The sequence below is a fragment of the Carassius carassius genome, chromosome 2, assembly GCF_963082965.1.
Source record: "Carassius carassius chromosome 2, fCarCar2.1, whole genome shotgun sequence".
NCBI classification, from domain to species: Eukaryota; Metazoa; Chordata; class Actinopteri; order Cypriniformes; family Cyprinidae; genus Carassius; species Carassius carassius.
This window is the reverse complement of record NC_081756.1, coordinates 12,032,734-12,054,990: the sequence shown is the minus strand read 5'-3', so window position 1 is coordinate 12,054,990 and position 22,257 is coordinate 12,032,734. Positions and strand designations below refer to the sequence as shown.

Here is a 22,257-nt window from a genome sequence, read left to right as displayed (position 1 = left end):
TTCTGACCCCAGAAATTGTTATTTGTCATGTTTTACAACATCTTGACCATCTGTAGTCAAAAAGAGCAAAAAAAATTCATTTGACAGCATTTTTATTATACTTAGCAGCCTGAAATAGGGTTTATTTTAACCTTTTACTTCACCTATCCTGAACCTGAAGATATTTAAAATAGTTTTACTTTTGAAGTAAACAAAACAAAGCAAATTAACTTAAATTAAAAAAATAAATAAATAAAAAACTACAGAAAAAAATCCAAAAAGTTCCAAAAAGTTGACTGAGCATAAACTGCAAGTTTTTGATTTTTGGGCTTTGCAGTTGGCAGTTGGTGGTCGTCGGTTGGTACCTGCAGATCGCCATCTCCCACTGCTCTCTCTTTGGGAAAAATTTCTGTAAGTATTTGAAACTACGTATAATTAAAATATACCTTTGTAGTCATAACTTAAAGTGATTTTTCAACAGTTTTTACTATAATCACAGGCTTTCGGAAATCGAATCTGTATTTTTGACTAGCAGCGTTGGTAGCTTAGTTGGAGGGGGGGGGGGGTCAAGCGAGAAGCTATCATATCTACACAGTATACGAGATATGAGTCTCTGTGAAGACGTCAGTTCACCATACCACATGAGGGATATTTGTGAACAGATTCCAATGAAATTAGAGGACTTTGGATGGAGGTCTTTGGATACATTTGGCTATCACCAATACTGCTATAAAAGCTTTACAGGGAAAATAGATAGTTTACTAGTGTCAAAGGCTTCTACATCTGGTGAATCATTATCTTTGAAAAGGGACTCTCTGCGCCATGTCAAATCACTGTCAGTTCAATCTGAAGGAGCTCCTAGAAGGTGTCTCTTTATCGCAAGGTGCAGGGCAAGGACCTTTTTGCAATGGAAGCTAAGTATCATCCATCATGCAGAAACAACTTCAACACAGAGTACCAAACCCATGAGCGTGGAAGGGAGGGAGTAGAAAACAACATGGGTGTATTAATGCGAACCTCATATACAGCTCAGCATTAATGTAGATGAAGCAGTTGGATGTGCATATAAACTTAGAACAGCTGACCAACTTCAAGAAGCAGCACTCACCCTCCATTCTCACATTTTAAAGGCATTCAAAGAGTCAAAGGAGCTACCATGGCCCCCGACAGCACAGGAGCTAGATGCTGTGAAGATGGACGTGCTTCTTCCAGAGCATCTTGTACAATTTCCGAGCTCATTGGTGCAAGGGACACTTGATGGCGAAAAAATGGGAGAAGACACAGAGGCTGGTCTATTCGATTACACAAGATGTGTGTCGAGCAGCAACTAACAGCAAGTGGAAACTCCCAAAGCACATCCTCCTATGTGCTACACTTCGACACCTCTATCAATGCAAACAGGTGAGTCATAAGTTAATTTACGGCTTTCGAGGTTCTACATTGTCAATGCTGAACTCTTTTTGATACAGGTATTTGATTTTGATATTTACTAAAGCAATTTCAATTTTTTCGGTCTTTCTGTCTTTTCTGTCAGTGCTGTCTCAAGTTTCATACTGAAGTCATATGTTTCTGAGTGTCCTAGTCGGGAAAGGATGGTTGTGAGCTACAAAGACAGAAAATTGCTTTAGTAAATATCAAAACCAATTACCTGTATCAAAAAGAGTTCAGCACTGACAATGTAGGACCTCGAAAGCAGTAAATTAACTTATAACTCACCTATTTGCTTCGATAGAGGTGTCGATGGTAGCTTCTTTGACTCTTTGAATGCCTTTATAATGTGAGAATGGAGGGTGAGTGCTACTTCTTGAAGTTGGTCAGCTGTTCTAAGTTTATATGCACATCCAACTGCACATCCAACTGCATTATAATTCATCTACATTAATGCTGAGCTGTATATGAGGTCCGACTTAATACACCCATGTTGTTGCACCTTGGAGAATGTGAGTTCATGAGAGATGTCTTTGTCTCCCTGTAACCGTATTGCCAATTTCTCACTGCGGTATTCAGGATTAGGAAAACCTTGATTTTCCAATGTCTTCATGTACAAGTTGCACATGGATCTTAGCTGGACAACTTCTTTGCATTCAATCACATTCCTAAGAATGTAATCCTTTACCACACAATATGAATTGTTATGTGCTGCTATCTTCTGGGCCTGCAGGCTGTCAGTTTTGTCTGCTTCCTTTTCTACTCTCTCCCTTCCACGCTCATGGGTTTGGTACTCTGTGTCGAAGTTGTTTCTGCATGATGGACGATACTTAGTTTCCATTGCAAAAAGGTCCTTGCCCTGCACCTTGTGATAAAGAGCCTCTTTCTTTAATTCCTGTGCCCTAGGTTCAATAACTTTCCAGGCTGGTTCCTTGTGTTTCCAACTCTGAAACTTTGTAAACTCTTCAGTCTTGCCCTTGAACTTGGATTTTGCTTTGTCACAGAAAATGCACTGATTGGGAAACAAGAAGGACACCTTCTTGGAGCTCCTTCAGATTGAACTGACAGTGATTTGACATCTTCTTCTTCTTCTTCTAGGATTTAATGGCGGTTGGCAAACCAACTTAAAAGGTGCATTCCCGCCACCTACTGAAATGGAGTGTGAAGCGCATATTTGGAAAGGAAGTTTAAACTAGATCTACTCTTTTAAAAAAAAAAAAAAAAAAAAAAAAAAAAAAAAATTATTATATATATATATCCATATAAAATTTACACATAATGGAGTTTTAAATCCTATTAAATAATCCTGTTTCCTTTAAAAATATAAATAACTCATGATAAACTCTTGATTGTTTAGCACCTTGTCCTAGGAGAACCTGAAGTGTCAACTCATTGATTCCTACACTTCTTAAAGCATGTCTTAACTGGGACCGCTCTCTTTCATAAGCTTCGCATTCTAAAAGGACATGCTCTATATTTTCAACTAACCCACATTTGTCACAATTTCCATTCTCATGTTTACCAATTCTTTGTAAGCTTTGATTTAATAAACAATGTCCAATACGCATTCTTGTTATTAAAACATCCTCTTTCCGGTTTCCGAATCTTCTTCTCTCTGACCCAACTTTTCCTTGAATGCAGTAAAAATGTCTACCTTTCTTTCCTTCATTCCATTCTTTCTGCCAAATTTCCTGTATTTGTTTAGCTATTATCACTTTAATTTCTGTTTTACTTAATGCCACTTCAATGTCAATTTGTGAATGATTTAATGCCTGTTTAGCCTGATTATCAGCCTCCTCATTTCCTTTCACACCCATATGCGATGGAACCCATACAAGATTCACCAGAAGTCCATACTGTCTTGTTCTGTAAAGACTCTGCATTACTTCATTTATCATGTCTTGCCTTGCTGATGATGTTCCACTTTCCAAGCTATTTAGTGCGGATAAAGAATCTGTACATATCACTACCCTTGTTGGTTGGATTTCTTCTATCCACTGAAGTGCTAGACATATTGCAATAATTTCTGCAGAGAATACTGAAAGATAATCTGATATTCTTTTTGCTATTCTAATGTTAAAAAGTGGAATATATACCGCTACTGCTGTTTTCCCAAATTCTGGATCTTTTGAACCATCAGTGTATATTTGAACTGCACTATAATAACTTTGATCAATGTATTGCTGTATATTAAAATTTCCTAATCCATTTGTATTGTTATGCTTTTCTTTAAGCAATTGAGTATCAATCAAAGGCATTGGGAAAAGCCAAGGAGGAATTGCTGACCTAGCCACAGTAGGAGCAACATTGAAGTCACTTAATCCCATTCTCCGGGCTTCCTCACTGGCCTTCCATCCAAAACTTGATAACTTTTTATGTCCATATTCCCAACAATCCTCCAACACCATTTTAACTGGGTGACTGTCCAAGTGTCCCTTTATACTTATAAAATACCTCATCTTTAACTTGAGCCTACGAATTACTTGAGGCATTACACCCATCTCTACTTGCACTGCTGTTATTGGAGAGGATCTAAACGCTCCACAACAAACTCGCAAAGCTTGTGACTGAATTGCCTCTATTTTTACGAGTTGTGTTTTGGATGCAGTGCAATATACCATACTGCCATAATCTATTGCTGATCTTATTAGAGCACAATATATTATTTTAAGAGACTGGCGACATGCTCCCCAATCAACTCCTGCTAAACACCTCATGATATTTAATGCTTCTTTGCATTTGTCAACCAGTTTCTGGATATGCATACTAAAATTCAATTTCAAATCCATCCATATACCCAGAAACCTCACAACTGCTGTTTGCTTCACTTCTTGTCCATACAATCTGATGTTAATGGTAGGGTTACTTTTCCTTTTTGCAAAACAAATTACCTGCGTTTTATCTACTGAAAACCGAAATCCCCATTCATTTGCCCAATTTTCTACCATTTTAACGGCATTCTGCAAACATCTTTCCACATTCTTTACATTACGCCCTCTTTTCCACAGTGCTCCATCATCCGCATATAAAGATCTTCCAATGCCCCTATCAACCTTTGTAAAGATGTCGTTAATCATAATATTAAACAGAATTGGACTACTAACGCTTCCCTGAGGTGTTCCATTCTCTATTGTGTGTATCTGAGAAAAAGCAGTACTTACTCTTACTTGTATAGTTCTGTTAAACAGGAAATCCCTGATCCAGTTATACATTCTTCCTTTAATTTCCATTTTTTCTAACTTAATTAAAAGTCCCTCTTTCCACATCATGTCATAAGCTTTTTCAACATCAAAAAATACCCCAACTAAAGCTTCCTTATTTACCTGAGCCTTTCTTATTTCAGATTCCAGGCACAGTACTGAGTCCATTGTATTACGTCCTTTCCTAAATCCACTTTGATAAGGTGATAAAATATTATCCCTTTCAATGACATATACTAATCTACTCATGACCATACGCTCCATTATTTTGCATAGATTAGACGTTAAAGCTATAGGTCTATAATTATTTGGCTGTGTATGATCTTTGCCTGGTTTTGGAATTGGCACTATGACACCATGCTTCCAGTCATTTGGTAACTTTCCTAACTCCCAAACCTTATTAAAAAGCCTCAAAATTGTCTCTAATGCTGTCTCTGATAAATGTTTTACCATCTCATAACAAATGTCATCTCTGCCTGGAGATGTTTGCTTAACCCCTGCAAGCGCTTTTTTCAATTCGTACAAATTAAACTCTGAATCCATTGTACTTCCTGAAAGTCCCTTTTCCTCCAATAAATGAGGATATTTACTTAGTATCTGGTCCCTAGTTTTCCTCGCATCCTCTGATAAATTCGAATTACTATGAATTTTAACGAATGTTTCTGCAAATACCTCTGCTTTACCGCTTTCAGATATAATTTGTCTATTATTATATTCTAATACAGGTATGTTGTAATCTCTTTGTATCCCTCCCATCTTTCGTATCATATTCCATAACTCACTTATTTCAATGTCTTCCCCTATTCTATTACAAAATTCCCTCCAATAATTTCTTTTAGATGTCCGAATGACTCTTCTCACTATAGCTTGTGCCCTTTTATAACTTATTAAATCATTATAATTAAGTGACCTTCTTACCTTCTTGAGTGCTTTATTTCTCCTTTTTGTTGCCTCACTACACTCCTCGTTCCACCATGGCATAACTTTCTTCCTGCTGCCTGCCTTCCTCTTACCTATTACTTCTACTGCTGTACTCTGAAGAACCTTGCATATTTCATTATTAAAAACATCAACATCTTCTATACATTTACTAATGTCCTTCATTTTGCTTCCACATAACTCCTTATACTTATCACAATCCGCTGACTTGAACCTCCACCTAGGCATTCTTTCCCCCACTCTTTGTTCTATATCTACTCCAACTTTACTGCAAATAGGAAAATGATCACTTCCTACAGTACTTTGTTTTAGTACTTTCCATTCACATTTACTCGCTAAACTTTCAGATACTATTGTCAAGTCTAATACCGAATGCCTTCCCTTATTCAAATCAATTCTAGTATGACTTCCATCATTAATGCACACTAATCTTCCCCAATCTAGCATATCTTCAATGATCTTACCATTATAATCTGTTTTTGCGCTTCCCCATATTGAACTATGAGCGTTAAAATCACCACACCACACCATTTTTTGACTTTCATTTCCTCCTATACTTTCTAGAATATCCTTGCTTAACCTATCACATGGATTGTAAAAATTAATTACTCTAATACACCTTGATCCTTCCCATATTTCCACCACCACAACTTCTACTTCCCCATCTACCTCAACTGTTTTATACCCGATTCCTTGCTTTATAAAAGTAGCTACTCCACCTCCATTCCCTTGTTGTCTATCCCTCCGAATAGTAGTATATCCATGTATTAGAAAGTTATATTGTGACTTAAGCCAAGTTTCCTGTATACATATAATATCTGGGCCTTTCTCTTGGTCTGCTATAAATTTCTTAAACTCCTGTCCATTTGCAATCAAACTTCTTGCATTCCATTGCAAAATATATAACACCATTAAGATCCACCACATGTTGTCTGACTATTTACTGCTTGACTATTTAATGTTGGAATCTTGAGCCTTTCATTTATCATGTCAACAGTAACATTCCCCAGATCCAAGTACTTTTCTGCAGCTCTGATAATGATTTTAATTCTTTCAGTCCTGCTTTCAGTTTGAGCTGAACAGTTCACTACTTCAGCGATAAATGTTACAAATGCCACTTTATCATCCACTACTACCTTTTCATCTCTTTGTTCTTTACTCTGTTGTTTTGAATGAATTTCTTCATTCATATTTTCATTTGTTTTAGGAATCTGGTTTACTTTCTTCAATGCCTCAGCGTATGTTATTCCTTCTGTCGTTCTAACATTTTGAACCTTGACTGCCTTTTTCCGTACCTGACAACCACCGTATCCTGCACTATGATCCCCACCACAGTTGCAGCATTTAGGATTTACACCTTGCCCACATTTGCCGTACTCATGTTCACCTCCACACCGCGCACATCTCTGCTTACCTCTGCATACTGCCGCTACATGACCGAATTTTTGACACTTATAACATCTTAGCGGCTGAGGAACGTATGGTCTTACTGCATATCTTACAAATCCTAAATAAACTTTCTCTGGCATTTTATTTTCATCAAAGTTTATCATTACTGAGAGGCTGTCCATCTTCTCGTTATTTCTAACACACTTGAGCCGTTTAACAAACTTTACTGCTGCTCCCGTGATATTTCTTTTAATCTTCTCCTCCGTGACATCTGTCGGAATCCCTGTTACAACACCTCTAACCCAATTCTTTTCTTCCGGTATCGAGCACAACACCTTATGTCCAATCATCGATTTTATACCCAGAGCTGATTTTTGCTGCCTACTGTCTTTACAAAACAACAACAGATTGCCATCCCTCAAAGTCGTAATGCTTTCAACTGTCCCTATCATTTCTTTCAATGTTTTCGTCAGCTTCAACGGATTAATCGCATTTACAGAGTCAACAAACTTCAACAATACCTTATATTCCTCTTTCCTTCTTCTAGTCTGGAGATTTCCTTTCTCACTACCCGATTCTGAAGATTGTTTCTTTCTTTTCCGATTTTCTACTACACTCCACTTACTACTTCCATTCTCGCCGCCTCCACTATCCACATCCTCCATTTCCGGATCACTTCCGGAATCTACGCTACTTCCTTCCATCATCACTCCACACCTCCACCTCACCAACACAACCCAAAACTCGCCGAGTGAATGATCGTCACCACCCCAGTATCGCACTGCTCACCAGTGATTTGACATGGCGCAGAGAGTCCCTTTTCAATGATAATGATTCACTAGATGTAGAAGCCTTTGACACTTGTAAACGATCTACACTCACCTAAAGGATTATTAGGAACACCTGTTCAATTTCTCATTAATGCAATTATCTAATCAACCAATCACATGGCAGTTGCTTCAATGCATTTAGGTGTGTGTTCCTGGTCAAGACAATCTCCTGAACTCCAAACTTAATGTTAGAATGGGAAAGAAAGGTGATTTAAGCAATTTTGAGTGTGGCATGGTTGTTGGTGCCAGACGGGCCGGTCTGAGTTTTTCACAATCTGCTCAGTTACTGGGATTTTCACGGACAACCATTTCTAGGGTTTACAAAGAATGGTGTGAAAAGGGAAAAACATCCAGTATGCGGCAGTCCTGTGGGAGAAAATGCCTTGTTGATGCTAGAGGTCAGAGGAAAATCTGCCGACTGATTCAAGCTGATAGAAGAGCTACTTTGACTGAAATAACCACTCGTTACAACCGAGGTATGCAGCAAAGCGTTTGTGAAGCCACAACACGCACAACCTTGAGGCGGATGGGCTACAACAGCAGAAGACCCCACCGGGTACCACTAATCTCCACTACAAATAGGAAAAAGAGGCTACAATTTGCACGAGATTGGACAGTTGAAGACTGGAAAAATGTTGCCTGGTCTGATGAGTCTCGATTTCTGTTGAGACATTCAGATGGTAGAGTCAGAATTTGGCGTAAACAGAATGAGAACATTTACATTTAGCTGACGCTTTTATCCAAAGTGACTTACAATTGCTATATATGTCAGAGGTTGCATGCCTCTGGAGCAACTAGGGGTTAAGTGTCTTGCTCAGGGACACATTGGTGTCTCACAGTGGATTCGAACCCGGGTCTCTCACACCAAAGGCATGTGTCTTATCCACTGCGCCAACACCACCCCATGGATGCCTTGTTACCACTGTGCAGGGTGGTGGTGGTGTAATGGTGTGGGGGATGTTTTCTTGGCACACTTTAGGCCCCTTAGTGCCAATTGGACATCATTTGAACATGACAATGAGTTCACTGTACTAAAATGGCCCCCACAGTCACCAGATCTCAACCCAATAGAGCATCTTTAAGATGTGGTGGAACGGGAGCTTCGTGCCCTGGATGTGTATCCCATAAATCTCCATCAACAGCAAGATGCTATCCTATCAATTTGGGCCAACATCTCTAAAGAATGCTTTCAGCACCTTGTTGAATCAATGCCACGTAGAATTAAGGCAGTTCTGAAGGCGAAAGGGGGTCAAACACAGTGTTGGTATGGGGTTCCTAATAATCCTTTAGGTGAGTGTATTTTCCCTGTAAAGCTTTCATAGCAGCATTGGTGATAGCCAATTGTATCCAAAGACAAGTCCTCTAATTACAATGGAATCTGTTCACAAATATCCCTCATGGGGTGAACTGATGTCTTCACAGAGTCTCATATCTCGTATACTGTGTAGATATGATAGCTTCTCCCTTGCCCTCCCCCCCTGCATGTGTTGAGTGTGGTAACATTACCATACTCAGAAAGAGTTAAGACATGTAAAATACATGTTAGGGAACGAATCCTCTTTGGAGGCACTTCAGCTGTAACAATGTTTAATTTTCCGCTTGGTAAGTATGTATGAATTATTGAGCCTGAAAATTAAAAAAAAAAACTTTAGCTAGTAGCTACCAACTACGCTACCAACGCTGCTAGTCAAGAATACAGATTCGATTTTCGAAAGCCTGTGATTATAGTAAAAACTGTTGAAAAATCACTTTAAGTTATGACTACAAAGGTATATCTTAATTATAGTTTCAAATACTTACAGAAATTTTTCCCAAAGAGAGAGCAGTGGGAGATGGCGATCTGCAGGTACCAACCGACGACCACCAACTGCCAACTGCAAAGCCCAAAAATCAAAAACTTGCAGTTTATGCTCAGTCAACTTTTTGGACCTTTTTGGATTTTTTCTGTAGTTTTTTATTTATTTATTTTTTTTATTTAAGTTAATTTGCTTTGTTTTGTTTACTTCAAAAGTAAAACTATTTTAAATATCTTCAGGTTCAGGATAGGTGAAGTAAAAGGTTAAAATAAACCCTATTTCAGGCTGCTAAGTATATTAAAAATGCTGTCAAATGAACTTTTTTTGCTACTTTTTTTTTTTTTTTTTTTTTTTTTACTACAGATGGTCAAGATGTTGTAAAACATGACAAATAACAATTTCTGGGGTCAGAATTGTATTTAAAAATGTGTCCATTTGTCTATGTAAGTTGTTTACATCAAAAGATATGCCACTTTATATCATATTTAGATTTCTGGGTTTGGTTCAAAGGGTTAAAAATAAAGCATTTTGGACATTATTTCAGCTTGGTACCCAATTTAATCTTAAAATAGACACTTGAATGATAAATAAATAACATGTTGTGGAAAAAAATCACCCTATGCGCTTGAGAAAATGAAAAAATCATTGATTCTCTACACATCTTTGGCCATTTTTTGCTATTTTTGTCCAGAAATAAGGTCAATATGTTAAATGTCAAAAATAACCATTCCATTAAATTCCTGGGGTCAGAATTGTATGGGAAAATGTGTTCATTTGTCTCTGTATGTTGTTTTACTTCTAATGTTATGCCACTTTCTATATAATTTGTGTATTTTTCGGGTTCCGGTCAAGTGCAGCAAAGGGTTAAAAAAGAACCCTTAAGGACATTATTTCAGCTTGGTACATTGCAGATTATGAAAATAGACACTATTTCATTACACTAAGGATTTTAAAAAATCAGGTGGCATAAAAAAAGCCGGGGGGTGCGCGTGGACCCCTATTTCAATCTAGACTATTTGCGTTGCGTTACGCAACTTGCGTATTAAGCCCAGAAACCTTCGCCCTGGATTTAATGCATATGTTTTGATTGTTTTTATTCTCAAAATCGAAACAATATCGTAATAATAAAAGTAATAATGATGATGATAATGATAATAACAAAACAATTACTAAAAAGAAAGAAAGAAAGAAAGAAAGAAAGAAAGAAAGAAAAAAAAAAGAAAGAAAGAAAAATAATATTACTGACGAAACCTTACACAAGAAATATAGATATGCTTCACATTTGAAGGAGTGTTACAAAATGACATAATGGTGTTCCTCAATAATATAAACATGTCTAAAAAGGTGTTTGAGCTTAATTAGTAGTTTCTACTTGCATATAGTTCTTGTACAGCATGTGGAGTCCATGCCTCATATATTTATTATTTTCCTTAAAAGTAGTTTGCTATTGCCACAGACTGGCAATAGCAAAAATTACATTTTTGGTGAACTATCCATTTAAATGGAATTAACACTGGAAGTCATTTGAATTTAATCTGTGGAAAATATCTGTACATAGTGGATTCAGTAGCTGAATGTGTTTTAGGACAGCGGTATAGATTGTAAATAATATACAGTATTAAAACAAATCAATTAAAAAAGTGCAATTTCTGTGCTTATATCTTCAAGAAAAACACATCTCTCTTGTTTCTTCCATTTTGCCCAGGCTGCATTTTTTTCTCAAAAACAAGCAATTTCTCAGAGCTTATCTTGATTTATCCAGACAGGACCTCTCCCACTCTCTGCACACATTTCCTGTCTATCCACTCTCTTTCTCCCAAGCAGCAGTGGAGAATGTGCATAAGAATCTGTGGGAGTGACAGCCTTTGATTGCTCATTTCCTGAGAATAATGGATGGTATGATGGCACAACTCCAAACTGAAAAAGTGAAAATCCACAAACGGTAGTCCATTATTAGCATGCAAACACAAACCGTGTTGGGCGTGTGTGTACCCATGTTTTGGGGACAAATTTGTACTCAAGAGTGACTAAACCTAACAAAATCTCAAAAATACTCCCATTGGGGACTTCCTCATTTGTTAAACTGGTTTAAAAATAAAATAAAGTTTTTTGTTTTTTTTTGTAAATACAAATGCAGAAGGTTTTCTGTAAGGGGTAGGTTTAGGTGTAGGGCTGGTGTAGGGCAATATCACATACAGTTTGTATAGTATAAAAACCATTGCACATATGGAACGTCACCATTTAGGTAAGTAAACGTGTGTGTGTGTGTGTGTGTGTGTGTGTGAGAATGTCCCAATTTAGATAGTGATGTAAACATGTTTGTGTCTGCGGCTATGTCTGTGTGTGCTTGTTTTGTGGTTAAAGTGATTCAAAACAATAGTGCTGTGCAAGTACTAATTTCGTTTGTAGTCTGAAAAGTAGTCTGGCATAAATATAAATTCTAGGTAAAATAGAGGGAAGATATAAAACTTCAGTGTTGTGGGTTATAGGAACTTCCCCCACTGCCTCTAGGTCAGTAGACTGATAGGAAGTTGTCCAAAAATTTAAAGTGCAGAAGTATAACTTCTGCTTCACATGAAACGAAACTATTTACTGTTTAAGTTGTTGAACTGTTCAAACTGCTCAAATGATTCAGATGTAAAGTAGGACAGTGATTGTTCATAGTTTGCCTCCGACAGTTTGTAAAAGCCATTTTAGTTCTTTGTGAATAATTGACTATACTGAGCCTTATTTTCTATGTTTGTTCAGGGCGCAGAATGCATTCTTTGTGTTGTAGTGATCTTAATCTTTTGCATGTCACTTCCACAGCCAAATCTCTCAACCATAACCAACTGAGTGTGTGTGTGTGTGTGTGTGTTTGTACTTAGTTCAACACTGCTATAAATGCACATTCTATCATGCTTGAGTAAATAGATTTATTAGTTTCAGTTACTTCCCTAAAGCAATTACTTTATTTGAATGGGTTAGTTTCTTCGTATATCATTAATGTACATTGGGATGTTTTGTGTCATATCAAATGCTATTTTTTTTTTTATTGATAATTTTAGTGTCGTGTGTTACAATGGTGTTTTGTCTATGTGTTTATGACCATGTGCACCATCTATACATGAGTACTCGTCATGTTTTATTGACAGGTGGTGATCATGTGTGTGTTTATAAAACAAATCAGTTAAAACATCACAATTTCTGTGCTTGTATCTTCAAGAAAAACTCGACTCTCTTGTTTCGTCCAAATCTAAAATCAAAATCAAAATCAAAATATTTGTAAAGCAAATTTAAGGTAAAATCAGATTTTAATCGTTCTAGATTGGAATCTTTAGATTATATCACTTAAAACATATGGCTATAAATTATATTATACATGTATAAACATCTGAAAACAGAGCTTGATCCATGAGAACATCAAGAGAAATTAAACATTTTTACAATACTTGGTCCTGTAGGCCTCTGGGGCAATGCCTCATTACTTGGAACTCAATACATATTTATAAACGTTTTAAGAATTTTGCATTAATGGAGCAGCTTTTTTTCATTAGCATAAATAGAGTCAAACAGGATGTGTACAACCAGTGAATTTTTACCTGGGCAACATTACACGTCATTCTCAGCACATGCTAAGATTAATGTTAACTATTTACTACAAGTTTTGCAAATATGCAAAGTATGTTGCAGCTGTGAAATACCATATTCAAAATTCAAGAGTCTTTTATTTGCATTTTGTGTACATGACTTTTATATAGAAATAACACTTTAAACAAATGAATATGAAAATAGATGGTGTCGCAAGTTGTGGTCTTGTTTTCACACCTAAGATTAAGCAGAGTAAGTTAGCACTTGCACAAATATAATCAAACAAACATGGCAGAACAGGTTTTATAATTACCTTATTTTATCATTGAAATGTTCCATCTAATCCAAAGCTGAATGATTGTAAACTTGTATTTGTACTATAACATATTGAAGCAACAAGGATCTGTTTTTCATGTAACATATGTCTATGTTGTGCTTATTTTTTTGTAATTTTTATCAGAATGAAAAAAGTGAGTTACAAACATCTGAGTATTGGCTGCAGAACATAAGAGAAAAACAGTGTAAAAAAAAAACACCACGCAGTGAAGCATGAGTGAAGTGAAGTGACTTTGCTGTTTACATATCACCACTAGGTAGAGAGGGCATCCGTTTTCACCACCTGCATGACTTTTCGCCCACACTACCAAGACTTCATGCAAAACTCTAACTGTGTATGATTTGCTGGGTGACTACAGCGCCAGAACGAGCACGAATCTTGATTTCTCGAGACATCTGACACCAGGCACAAGTATAACAGCAGCAGACAGTGCATAAGTCATCACAGCAGGAACCCTGAGGAAGAAAGCGTTTTAATAATACCACTGAATTCATATTTGTAAAACATATTAGTATTAGTTTATTAGTATTAGTTAAAGTATAAACTGGTTTGACCAAAACAAGTTCTTATCCCATACCCACAACTGCGGGTGTTATCACTCTGCATGACATATTTCCTGTATTCGACCCAAGTATGCAAGAGAGTGTGAAGACAGCAATACTTCGCTCTTTAAAATAATCTTTAAAATGTCTGTTAAGTAGTCTCTTTGCAACATGCGACATAATTTAATTGTGGTGCTTCTAATTAAGTGACAAAAATCAGTTGCAAATGTTTTAAAAAATATACATACCTCTGCACCAATGTAATATGCAGCACTTTATGTCTTACTATACCACATTTTCTGTAATATATAATCAATTAACTTAAACTATAAATTTCCTTGATATTGCATAATTTCGAGGTTTCGAGTTCATGAACATGAAGGAATAAGGGATACACTTCATTTCTCCACCCTGAAGTGGTATTAGAGAGAGAGAGTTGATTAAAGGTCCTTTCACACCAAGAAAAATTACTTCAAAGATAACTAGATTAATAAAGTTTTGAACAAACTTTGAGATTGGCGCAATATGGCTTTTTGAGTGTTATGTTGTATTTATTGTCTACTGGCCAGTACTGTACTTTGACGGTCAATTGAGCAACAAGATCACAGCGCATCTCAATTTTCACAAAGATGTGTCCTGTTTTTTTGGGTCCTTCTGAGTTCATTCTTTCAAAGTAACTTCTCAAGATGGGTCTCCACGAGAATGCAAATTTGTTCTTTGCTTTCTTGGAATTGAGAAACAGCCTTAGACTCAGAAGAAGAAGAAATAGTCAATCTGAAAGTGATTCGGTGACATCATTACTCTGTGCCAGTGTGATTATAGATTTTCACTTTTAGAACGATTTTTTAAAACAAGATTTTTGTTGTTATAGTACTACTTATCGTCCTTGGTGTGAATGGGCCTAAAAATAGCTAATTTTAAAAGAAAATACTAAAATCAAAGGTCAACTGAGGTTAACACATGTTAAGGATACAACAGGCTAAGGTGAGATGATTATTGTAGGTCTTCTATTCCTGGCATGATTTCCTTAAATAGCGTTGGCGAGTACTGTGTGTTTACACCGCCGCTGTCGAGAGCGTCAAAAAACGCTCTGGCCTGTCCTGCTCACAACGCTGCAGGAAGATTCATGAGCGCTCTCTGACGCAGATCAAATTCTTATCTTGCATTTAAATTGGCTGCAAAGCAAACAAGCTTGTTTATCTTGTGCAGACTAACCACAATGAGGGTAACATGATAAGTTAACCTCATTAAATACTGTTGTGGACAAAGTATTAAGATCCTTTACCTAAAAATGTACAAAGCTCTGTAAAAATACTCTGATGCAAGTAAAAGTTCTGCATTGAAAATGTTACTTAAGTAAATATAATGAAGTATAAACATTACTTAATGTAAGTATAATCAAGGAAATTAGTTTAAAAGTAAACTGGGAGTCTGGGACTACTGTACTATTATTTATTATATATTATATATTTCAGAGCCTATTAAATATTAAAAATAATTGCTTTCAGTTATACTTTAATGTTAAACGGCTATAATAGGGTAAATGGACCAGCAGGACAAAAAATTAAAACTCTGTAAATATGTTAAGTCATTGTACGTAGTAGTAATAAAGGCCTGTTTTTGCCCCAAAAAGTTTCAAGGCGAGTAGAAATTTTTTTTTTTGGTGAGTAAATTTTATCATGTCAACGGCCATTGGCAGGTGTGGCAAAAAGTATGTTTTAGGCCCTGGTTACACATGGCACCAATAAATATGCAGAACGTTATGTCTTACTATACCACATATTTGTAATATCTAATCAATTAACTTAAACTATAATTTTCCTTGATATTGCATAATTTCGAGGCATGTGAGTTCATGAACATGAAGGAATAAGGGATACACTTCATTTCTCCACACTGAAGTGGTATTAGAGAGAGAGAGTTGATTAAAGGTCCTTTCACACCAAGAAAAATTACTTCAAAGATAACTAGATTAATAAAGTTTTGAACAAACTTTGAGGTTGGCTTGAGAAAGCCTAGCCTGAAAGTTTGAAGCTTTAATTAAAGGTTTAAATTTGAAAGTTTCGTTTTAGAAGACCTGGAAAACCTGCAGTATTTTTATTGGCATGTTATAGAGAATTGTAACATTGACAAAGAATAATACGATAATAATGTCTGTCCACAATATTATGAAATAAATGCTTTAATAGATTATTAAAGACAATAACAATCCCCATATCTGCTGTTTGGCTTCATCACTCTGTCTCCTCTCCACCAGTAAGCTGGTGTGTGGTGGGCGTTCTGGCGCAATATGGCTTTTTGAGTGTTATGTTGTATTTATTGTCTACTGGCCAGTACTGTACTTTGACGGTCAATTGAGCAACAAGATCACAGCGCATCTCAATTTTCACAAAGATGTGTCCTGTTTTCTTGGGTCCTTCTGAGTTCATTCTTTCAAAGTAACCTGTCAAGATGGGTCTCCACGAGAATGCAAATTTGTTCTTTGCTTTCTTGGAATTGAGAAACAGCCTTAGACTCAGAAAAAGAAGAAATAGTCAATCTGAAGGTGATTTGGTGACATCATTACTCTGTGCCAGTGTGGTTATAGATTTTCACTTTTAGAACGATTTATTTAAACAAGATTTTTGTTGTTATAGTACTACTTATCGTCCTTGGTGTGAATGGGCCTAAAAATAGCAAATTTTAAAAGAAAATGTTGAAACTAGTGCACCCTTCAAAAAACATACTAAAATCAAAGGTCAACTGAGGTTAACACATGTTAAGGATACAACAGGCTAAGGTGAGATGATTATTGTAGGTCTTCTATTCCTGGCATGATTTCCTTAAATAGCGTTGGCGAGTACTGTGTGTTTACACCGCCGCTGTCGAGAGCGTCAAAAAACACTCTGGCCTGTCCTGCTCACAACGCTGCAGGAAGATCCGTGAGCGCTCTGACTCTCTGACGCAGATCAAATTCTTGCAACAGTTCCCTCAATTTACTATTTAGTTCAGTTGATTTATAAATTGTGTGCACGATTTACTATTGCGTTCCCTCGATTTGCTAAATCGTGTGCACAATTTATTTATTTTTTCTTGCATGTCATGTGCGGGGCTCTGTATAATGTACAAAGCACTGTAAAAATACTCTGATGCAAGTAAAACTTCTGCATTGAAAATGTTACTAAGCCTAAGTAAATATAATGAAGTATAAACATTACTTAATGTAAATATAATCAGGGAAATTAGTTTAAAAGTAAACTGGGACTACTGTACTATTATGTATTATATCATTAGATTACTATTCCTATATCGTTACTGCACATCAGCAACTCACCAGGAACATGAACAATCTCAGACACCTTGGTCCACGTATCATTTTTAGTTTTTTTATGTATTTTTTATGTCCCTGTACACAAACAGGGACACATCATAGATTATCTCAAACCCGCCACAGCAATAATCAATCTGTCTTCTATTTTGCTTGAGAACTAATGTGGTCAGAGCTGCGTTCTCTGGAATCCTCTCAAGCGGTTGACATCTACGTTCCGATTGGTTGCTGCCGAACTGCGTCATAGCTCATTACCATAAAGTTGCCCTGATTTCAACTCTTCTCAACACTCTCAACGACCAGCAGGACAAATTCAAAACACTGTAAATATGTTAAGTCATTGTAGTAGTAATAAATGCCTGTTTTTGCCCCAAAAAGTTTCATGGCCAGTAAAAAAAAAATTTGGGGCCAGTAAATTTTATCATGTCAACGGCCATTGGCAGGTGTGGCAAAAAGTACGTTTTAGACCCTGGTTATACATGGCTAAAGACTAATGTCATAGTACACTTCAATCATTAATGAAGGTTTATAGTGCCTCTGACATAGATGAAATACTTCAGTGATTTTATTGTAAGCACTCAGGCTTTTATGTGGTTATGCTCTACTACCATAAAGGCAGGGCTATATGCTTACATTTTTTAGGAGCTCCTTCTGCCAGTAGGGGGTCGCTGTCTTTGCCTTTAAATGGCTGATTAATTCAGGAATGAAGCAAGTGACTGTCTTTAGAAATGGGTCAGTAATCACAGATTCACCCAATGCATTCAAACGCAGATTCATTCACAACCAAAACACCGCTCTGTTTCTGAGATGCACAATGGCTTGGAACAATTTTTCATTGGCCAAATAGATCAAAACAGACAATATAGTGTTTAAAGAAGTGTTATATATAATCAATATCACATTTGCAATTGTGCTGATATTTAGGGAAAACTGCATTCTTATTTGTGTGCTTACTGAACTATATGGTATTTTATAAATAAGACCCTGGAGCACAAAACTGGGGTATATTTTTAGCAATAGCCAAAAAAACATTGTATGGTTCAAAATTATCGATTTTTCTTTTATGCCAAAAATCATTAGGATATTAAGTAAAGATCATGTTCCATGAAGATATTTTGTAAATTTCCTACCGTAAATATATCAAATCCTAATTCTTGATTAATAATATGCATTGCTAAGAACATAATTTGGACAGATTAAAAGGTGATTTTCTCAGTATTTAGATTTTTTTGCACCCTCAGATTCCAGATTTTCAAATAGTTGTATCTTGGCCAAATATCTCCCTATCATAACAAACCATGTATCAATGGAAAGCTTTTTATTCAGCGTTCAGTTGATGTATAAATATCAATTTCGAAAAATTTTCACTTAAGACTGGTTTTGTGGTCCAGGGTCACAAATATTAAAAACATAAACTCTTTAACCTTGTAAACATAGACACAAAAACAATGTTCAATCACTGAAGGTGTAGCCTGTAATACACAACTTTTTCATGTTTGCTGTGATGACTAAATTTGTGAAAAGTAGCCATTAGCAGTTTTGCAGTGTAGATGCATTTTTGAAGTTGCATCACTCGCAGCTCTGGTCCAAATACATTTTTAAAGACACAAGCAGTTTTTGAATTTTTAAATTGTATGATTTAACAGGTTTTGAAACAACTGCCACTTCTCTTTGTCTTTCACTGGGAACCAACTTTACAAACATCTGTTCTTCTGTTTTTCAAAAAACTAGAAGTGGGTGAATTATATCGGGTGAAAATGGGGAAATGAAATCTTACCTGTGGTTTTCACAGTTAACCCCTTAACTGTCACTCACGTTTTTGAAGATAGACTTGAATGTGCATGACACAAACCTAAATTTTTGTAATTCATGACTGAAAACATTTTGTAACATGATTTTGATGTGCCATTTACATGGTAATGTAATGTCTGATTTTAAAATGGGTTTTAAAGGATGAATTTTGAGATTTTATGTTTTCAAGTGATATATAACTTCTGATGATTTCTAAAATGTGATAGAAAAAAAGGCAACGAGGACGTTTTTTTTTTAAACAAAGGTCAAAACTCCTTTTGTAATGTAGATTTCTGAGGGTACACTCTTGTCATAAATTAATCTATTACTTTTCCTACATAATTTTTAACAAAAAATATTGGTAAAATATATATTTGGGAGTCTTAGACCTTTCCAACGATATATAGTTTGTCAAGATTAGATTAGATTTGATTGTAATATAGTATAGTCAATGTAGGCGTCCCGTATTCGGGACGGGGTGACAGTTAACAGGTTAACTTGTAGTTGTAGTAGTTAAAGCACTTATTAAAGAAACAGATCCAAATAAGTACAAATTCAAATCCAAATTGAAATTCCTTGTATACACGTTTTCAAGGACACTTTAGAGATTGGCATAACATAAGTCACAATGGGACCATTCACCAAAATATGAAACTTTTGTCATCATTTACTTACCCTCATGTTGTCCCAAACCTGTATGACTTGTTTTCTTCCGCAAAACACAAATTAACATATTTTGAACCAATGATGAACATTTTGAACCAATTATGTTCTGGACCCACATTAAATGGACATAAACAGTCAAATTATTCTTCAGTTTGTATTTCACAGATCACAAATCATTATACAGGTTTAGAACAAAATGAGAGTGAGTAAATGATGAAAGGATTTTAATTTAGATTGTACACATGCAGCCATAAATGCAATGTGACTAATGACGTCATGACAATGCTGTTTGTAGAACAAACACAGTAGCCTACTTGACTAAAGTCATGCTTTTAGGAACCCTGTCTTTTTTTTTTATAAATCACCCTTCTCTCAATTTCATGTGTGTATGAACTCACATTAATGTTATATTGCTCTCTCATTTTCTGACGCAGACAGCAAGAAACCAGCAGACAGCAGTCCAGCAAGGGCATGCAGAAACACCAGCCAAACTGAGATGCAGTCTGACACTGCATACAGGGGAAACACCAAAGGGCACAACAACCTGAAACACACAGGAGGGTTGATTTAGTTCTGGGCCTGCAGTAAATTTAAAGATAAGCTCTTTTACACCTTCGTCCAAGTTTGAGGTTGAACAGATCTTGCTGGTGCTGCATTTTAGCATTTTCTAAAGTATCATCAATCTGATCTATCCATCTATCTATCTGTCTGTCTGTCTGTGTGTGTATAAATATATATATACAAAAACACAAATGTAGAACATGACATCTGACAAACACACACACACACTGTGGTTAAGAAATGAAAGATGTTCTAAAGTTAACTAGATGATATCATAAAGTTGACCTACATTAATGATTTATTTTTTCCAATTACATATTGTGCTTTAACAAGAAGGTGTGCATACTTTTTGCAGTAATTCCCAGCTTTTACGCGGAAGTTATAGATTTCATAACATCAGAACAGGTTTGGGATCAGGCAGGATTTCCCATTCAAACAAGTTACAACAAAGAAAAGGGATCCGTGAAATTCATGGGTCAGTAGGTGACTTACAAGTTCCCATATCAGAACAGCAGTCACAGAGGCCTGTAGTCCAGGTACCAGATGAGACATGCTGGGTTGTCACAATAGTAGTAGATTGTACTGCCATGACTGTAAGGGATGGAGGGAGGGAGGAAGCAAGGGTGGGGGAGGGGATGTGGGGTGAAGGGAGAGAGAGAAATCAGTAGTTAAGTACCTACAACACTGTTCTGGAACAGTTCAACCCAAATATTCAGATGTGTGCAGCCCATTTTACGGAGAATGAGGACCGTTTCAAGGAAGAGTAGCGTACAATTACATTGTCTATAAAGTGGGGCAATTCCAACTTTGCAAGGACAGTCTGGGACCAAAACATGTGTTTTTGAACCTTAAACAGCATAAACACATTGCATTACACCAAATACATCAAATAATGTTATTTTTGGCAACGTCATATGACCCCTTTAAAATAACAAATCATGCTTTATTTGTTAGAATAAAGAACTTCAGGTTTAGAGTTGCCAACCTATTTGGAATTTTTTTTTTTTTTTTTTTTTTTTTTACAAATTTCTTCCGCACATTCTATATCCCATTGAAATGTAAACTGAATTCCGAGCTTGTCATTAACTCCCTTAAAAGCTATAGAGTTTTGAATGTTAAGGTTAAAGGTACAGTTCATTGTTCCCATAATGAGATTAGTACTGAAGAGGAAAATAACTGATTGGACAATTTAAGAGATAAAATAGGCCTACAACTTCATGAAAATGTAGTCTACTCTTATATATAAGCATTAAGTAGCATATAATGCGATCATACTTCAGATTGTGTGATTATTGTGAAAGTAAAATATTTCGATAATTAAACAATCGAGACTAAGCAGGGTCTCATAAAAATCTTTTCGCATTTAGCACTCGATCATTTAAAGAAACAAATCCTTATCATGCAATTATTTAGTTAAATTTCGCTGGGTTTTTGGTAAGATTTCTTAAGACAAATATAAACTAGATTGAAACATTTCGACATCTTAGTAAATAAACGAATGATTTACCTTGCTTTCAGTTGCTGTGGTGGTCTACAGTGAAATGAAACCAAACTCGAAGATGCTGCCACAAAAAAAAAAGTTTTTGCTTCAACTGCTTCAGCGGAAGGCGTGTCAACAAGGTGGACAGAAAGTATTTACTTGAGGTTTTCCTTCTTCTTCAGAACGCCTATAAGTGATTTCCCAGCATATTTGTTTAACACTGACCGGTTGCAAATGTGATATTTATTTACTACACTTCAATAAGTTCAGCATCTCGGTGTTTGACTTGAAGCATAGCACTGACTGTTCTGTGTATGACATCAAAGTAGCTACCACGAGAGCTATTAGAGAGCATTTTTGAAACTTTTGTTTTGATGTCATTTAATTATTGCTGTTTTGCTTATGTTGTTGTTTAAGCATTGTTGCTGTTGTAAAGTTATAT

At 36.1% G+C, this 22,257-nt stretch overlaps 1 protein-coding gene across 1 annotated transcript; it reads right to left on the bottom strand.

The window, feature by feature from the left end:
- Positions 1–13,248: 13,248 nt before the first annotated feature.
- LOC132103016 (placenta-specific gene 8 protein-like) lies at positions 13,249–21,903 on the bottom strand. The gene is made up of 4 exons (XM_059507805.1): positions 21,843–21,903; positions 20,828–20,926; positions 20,173–20,318; positions 13,249–13,923 (listed from the first exon to the last, which is right to left on the bottom strand). The coding sequence occupies exons 2-4, from the start codon at positions 20,922–20,924 to the stop codon at positions 13,795–13,797; spliced, it is 372 nt and encodes a 123-aa protein (XP_059363788.1). The 5' UTR covers positions 20,925–20,926; positions 21,843–21,903; the 3' UTR covers positions 13,249–13,794.
- Between the last annotated feature and the right edge of the window lie 354 nt (positions 21,904–22,257).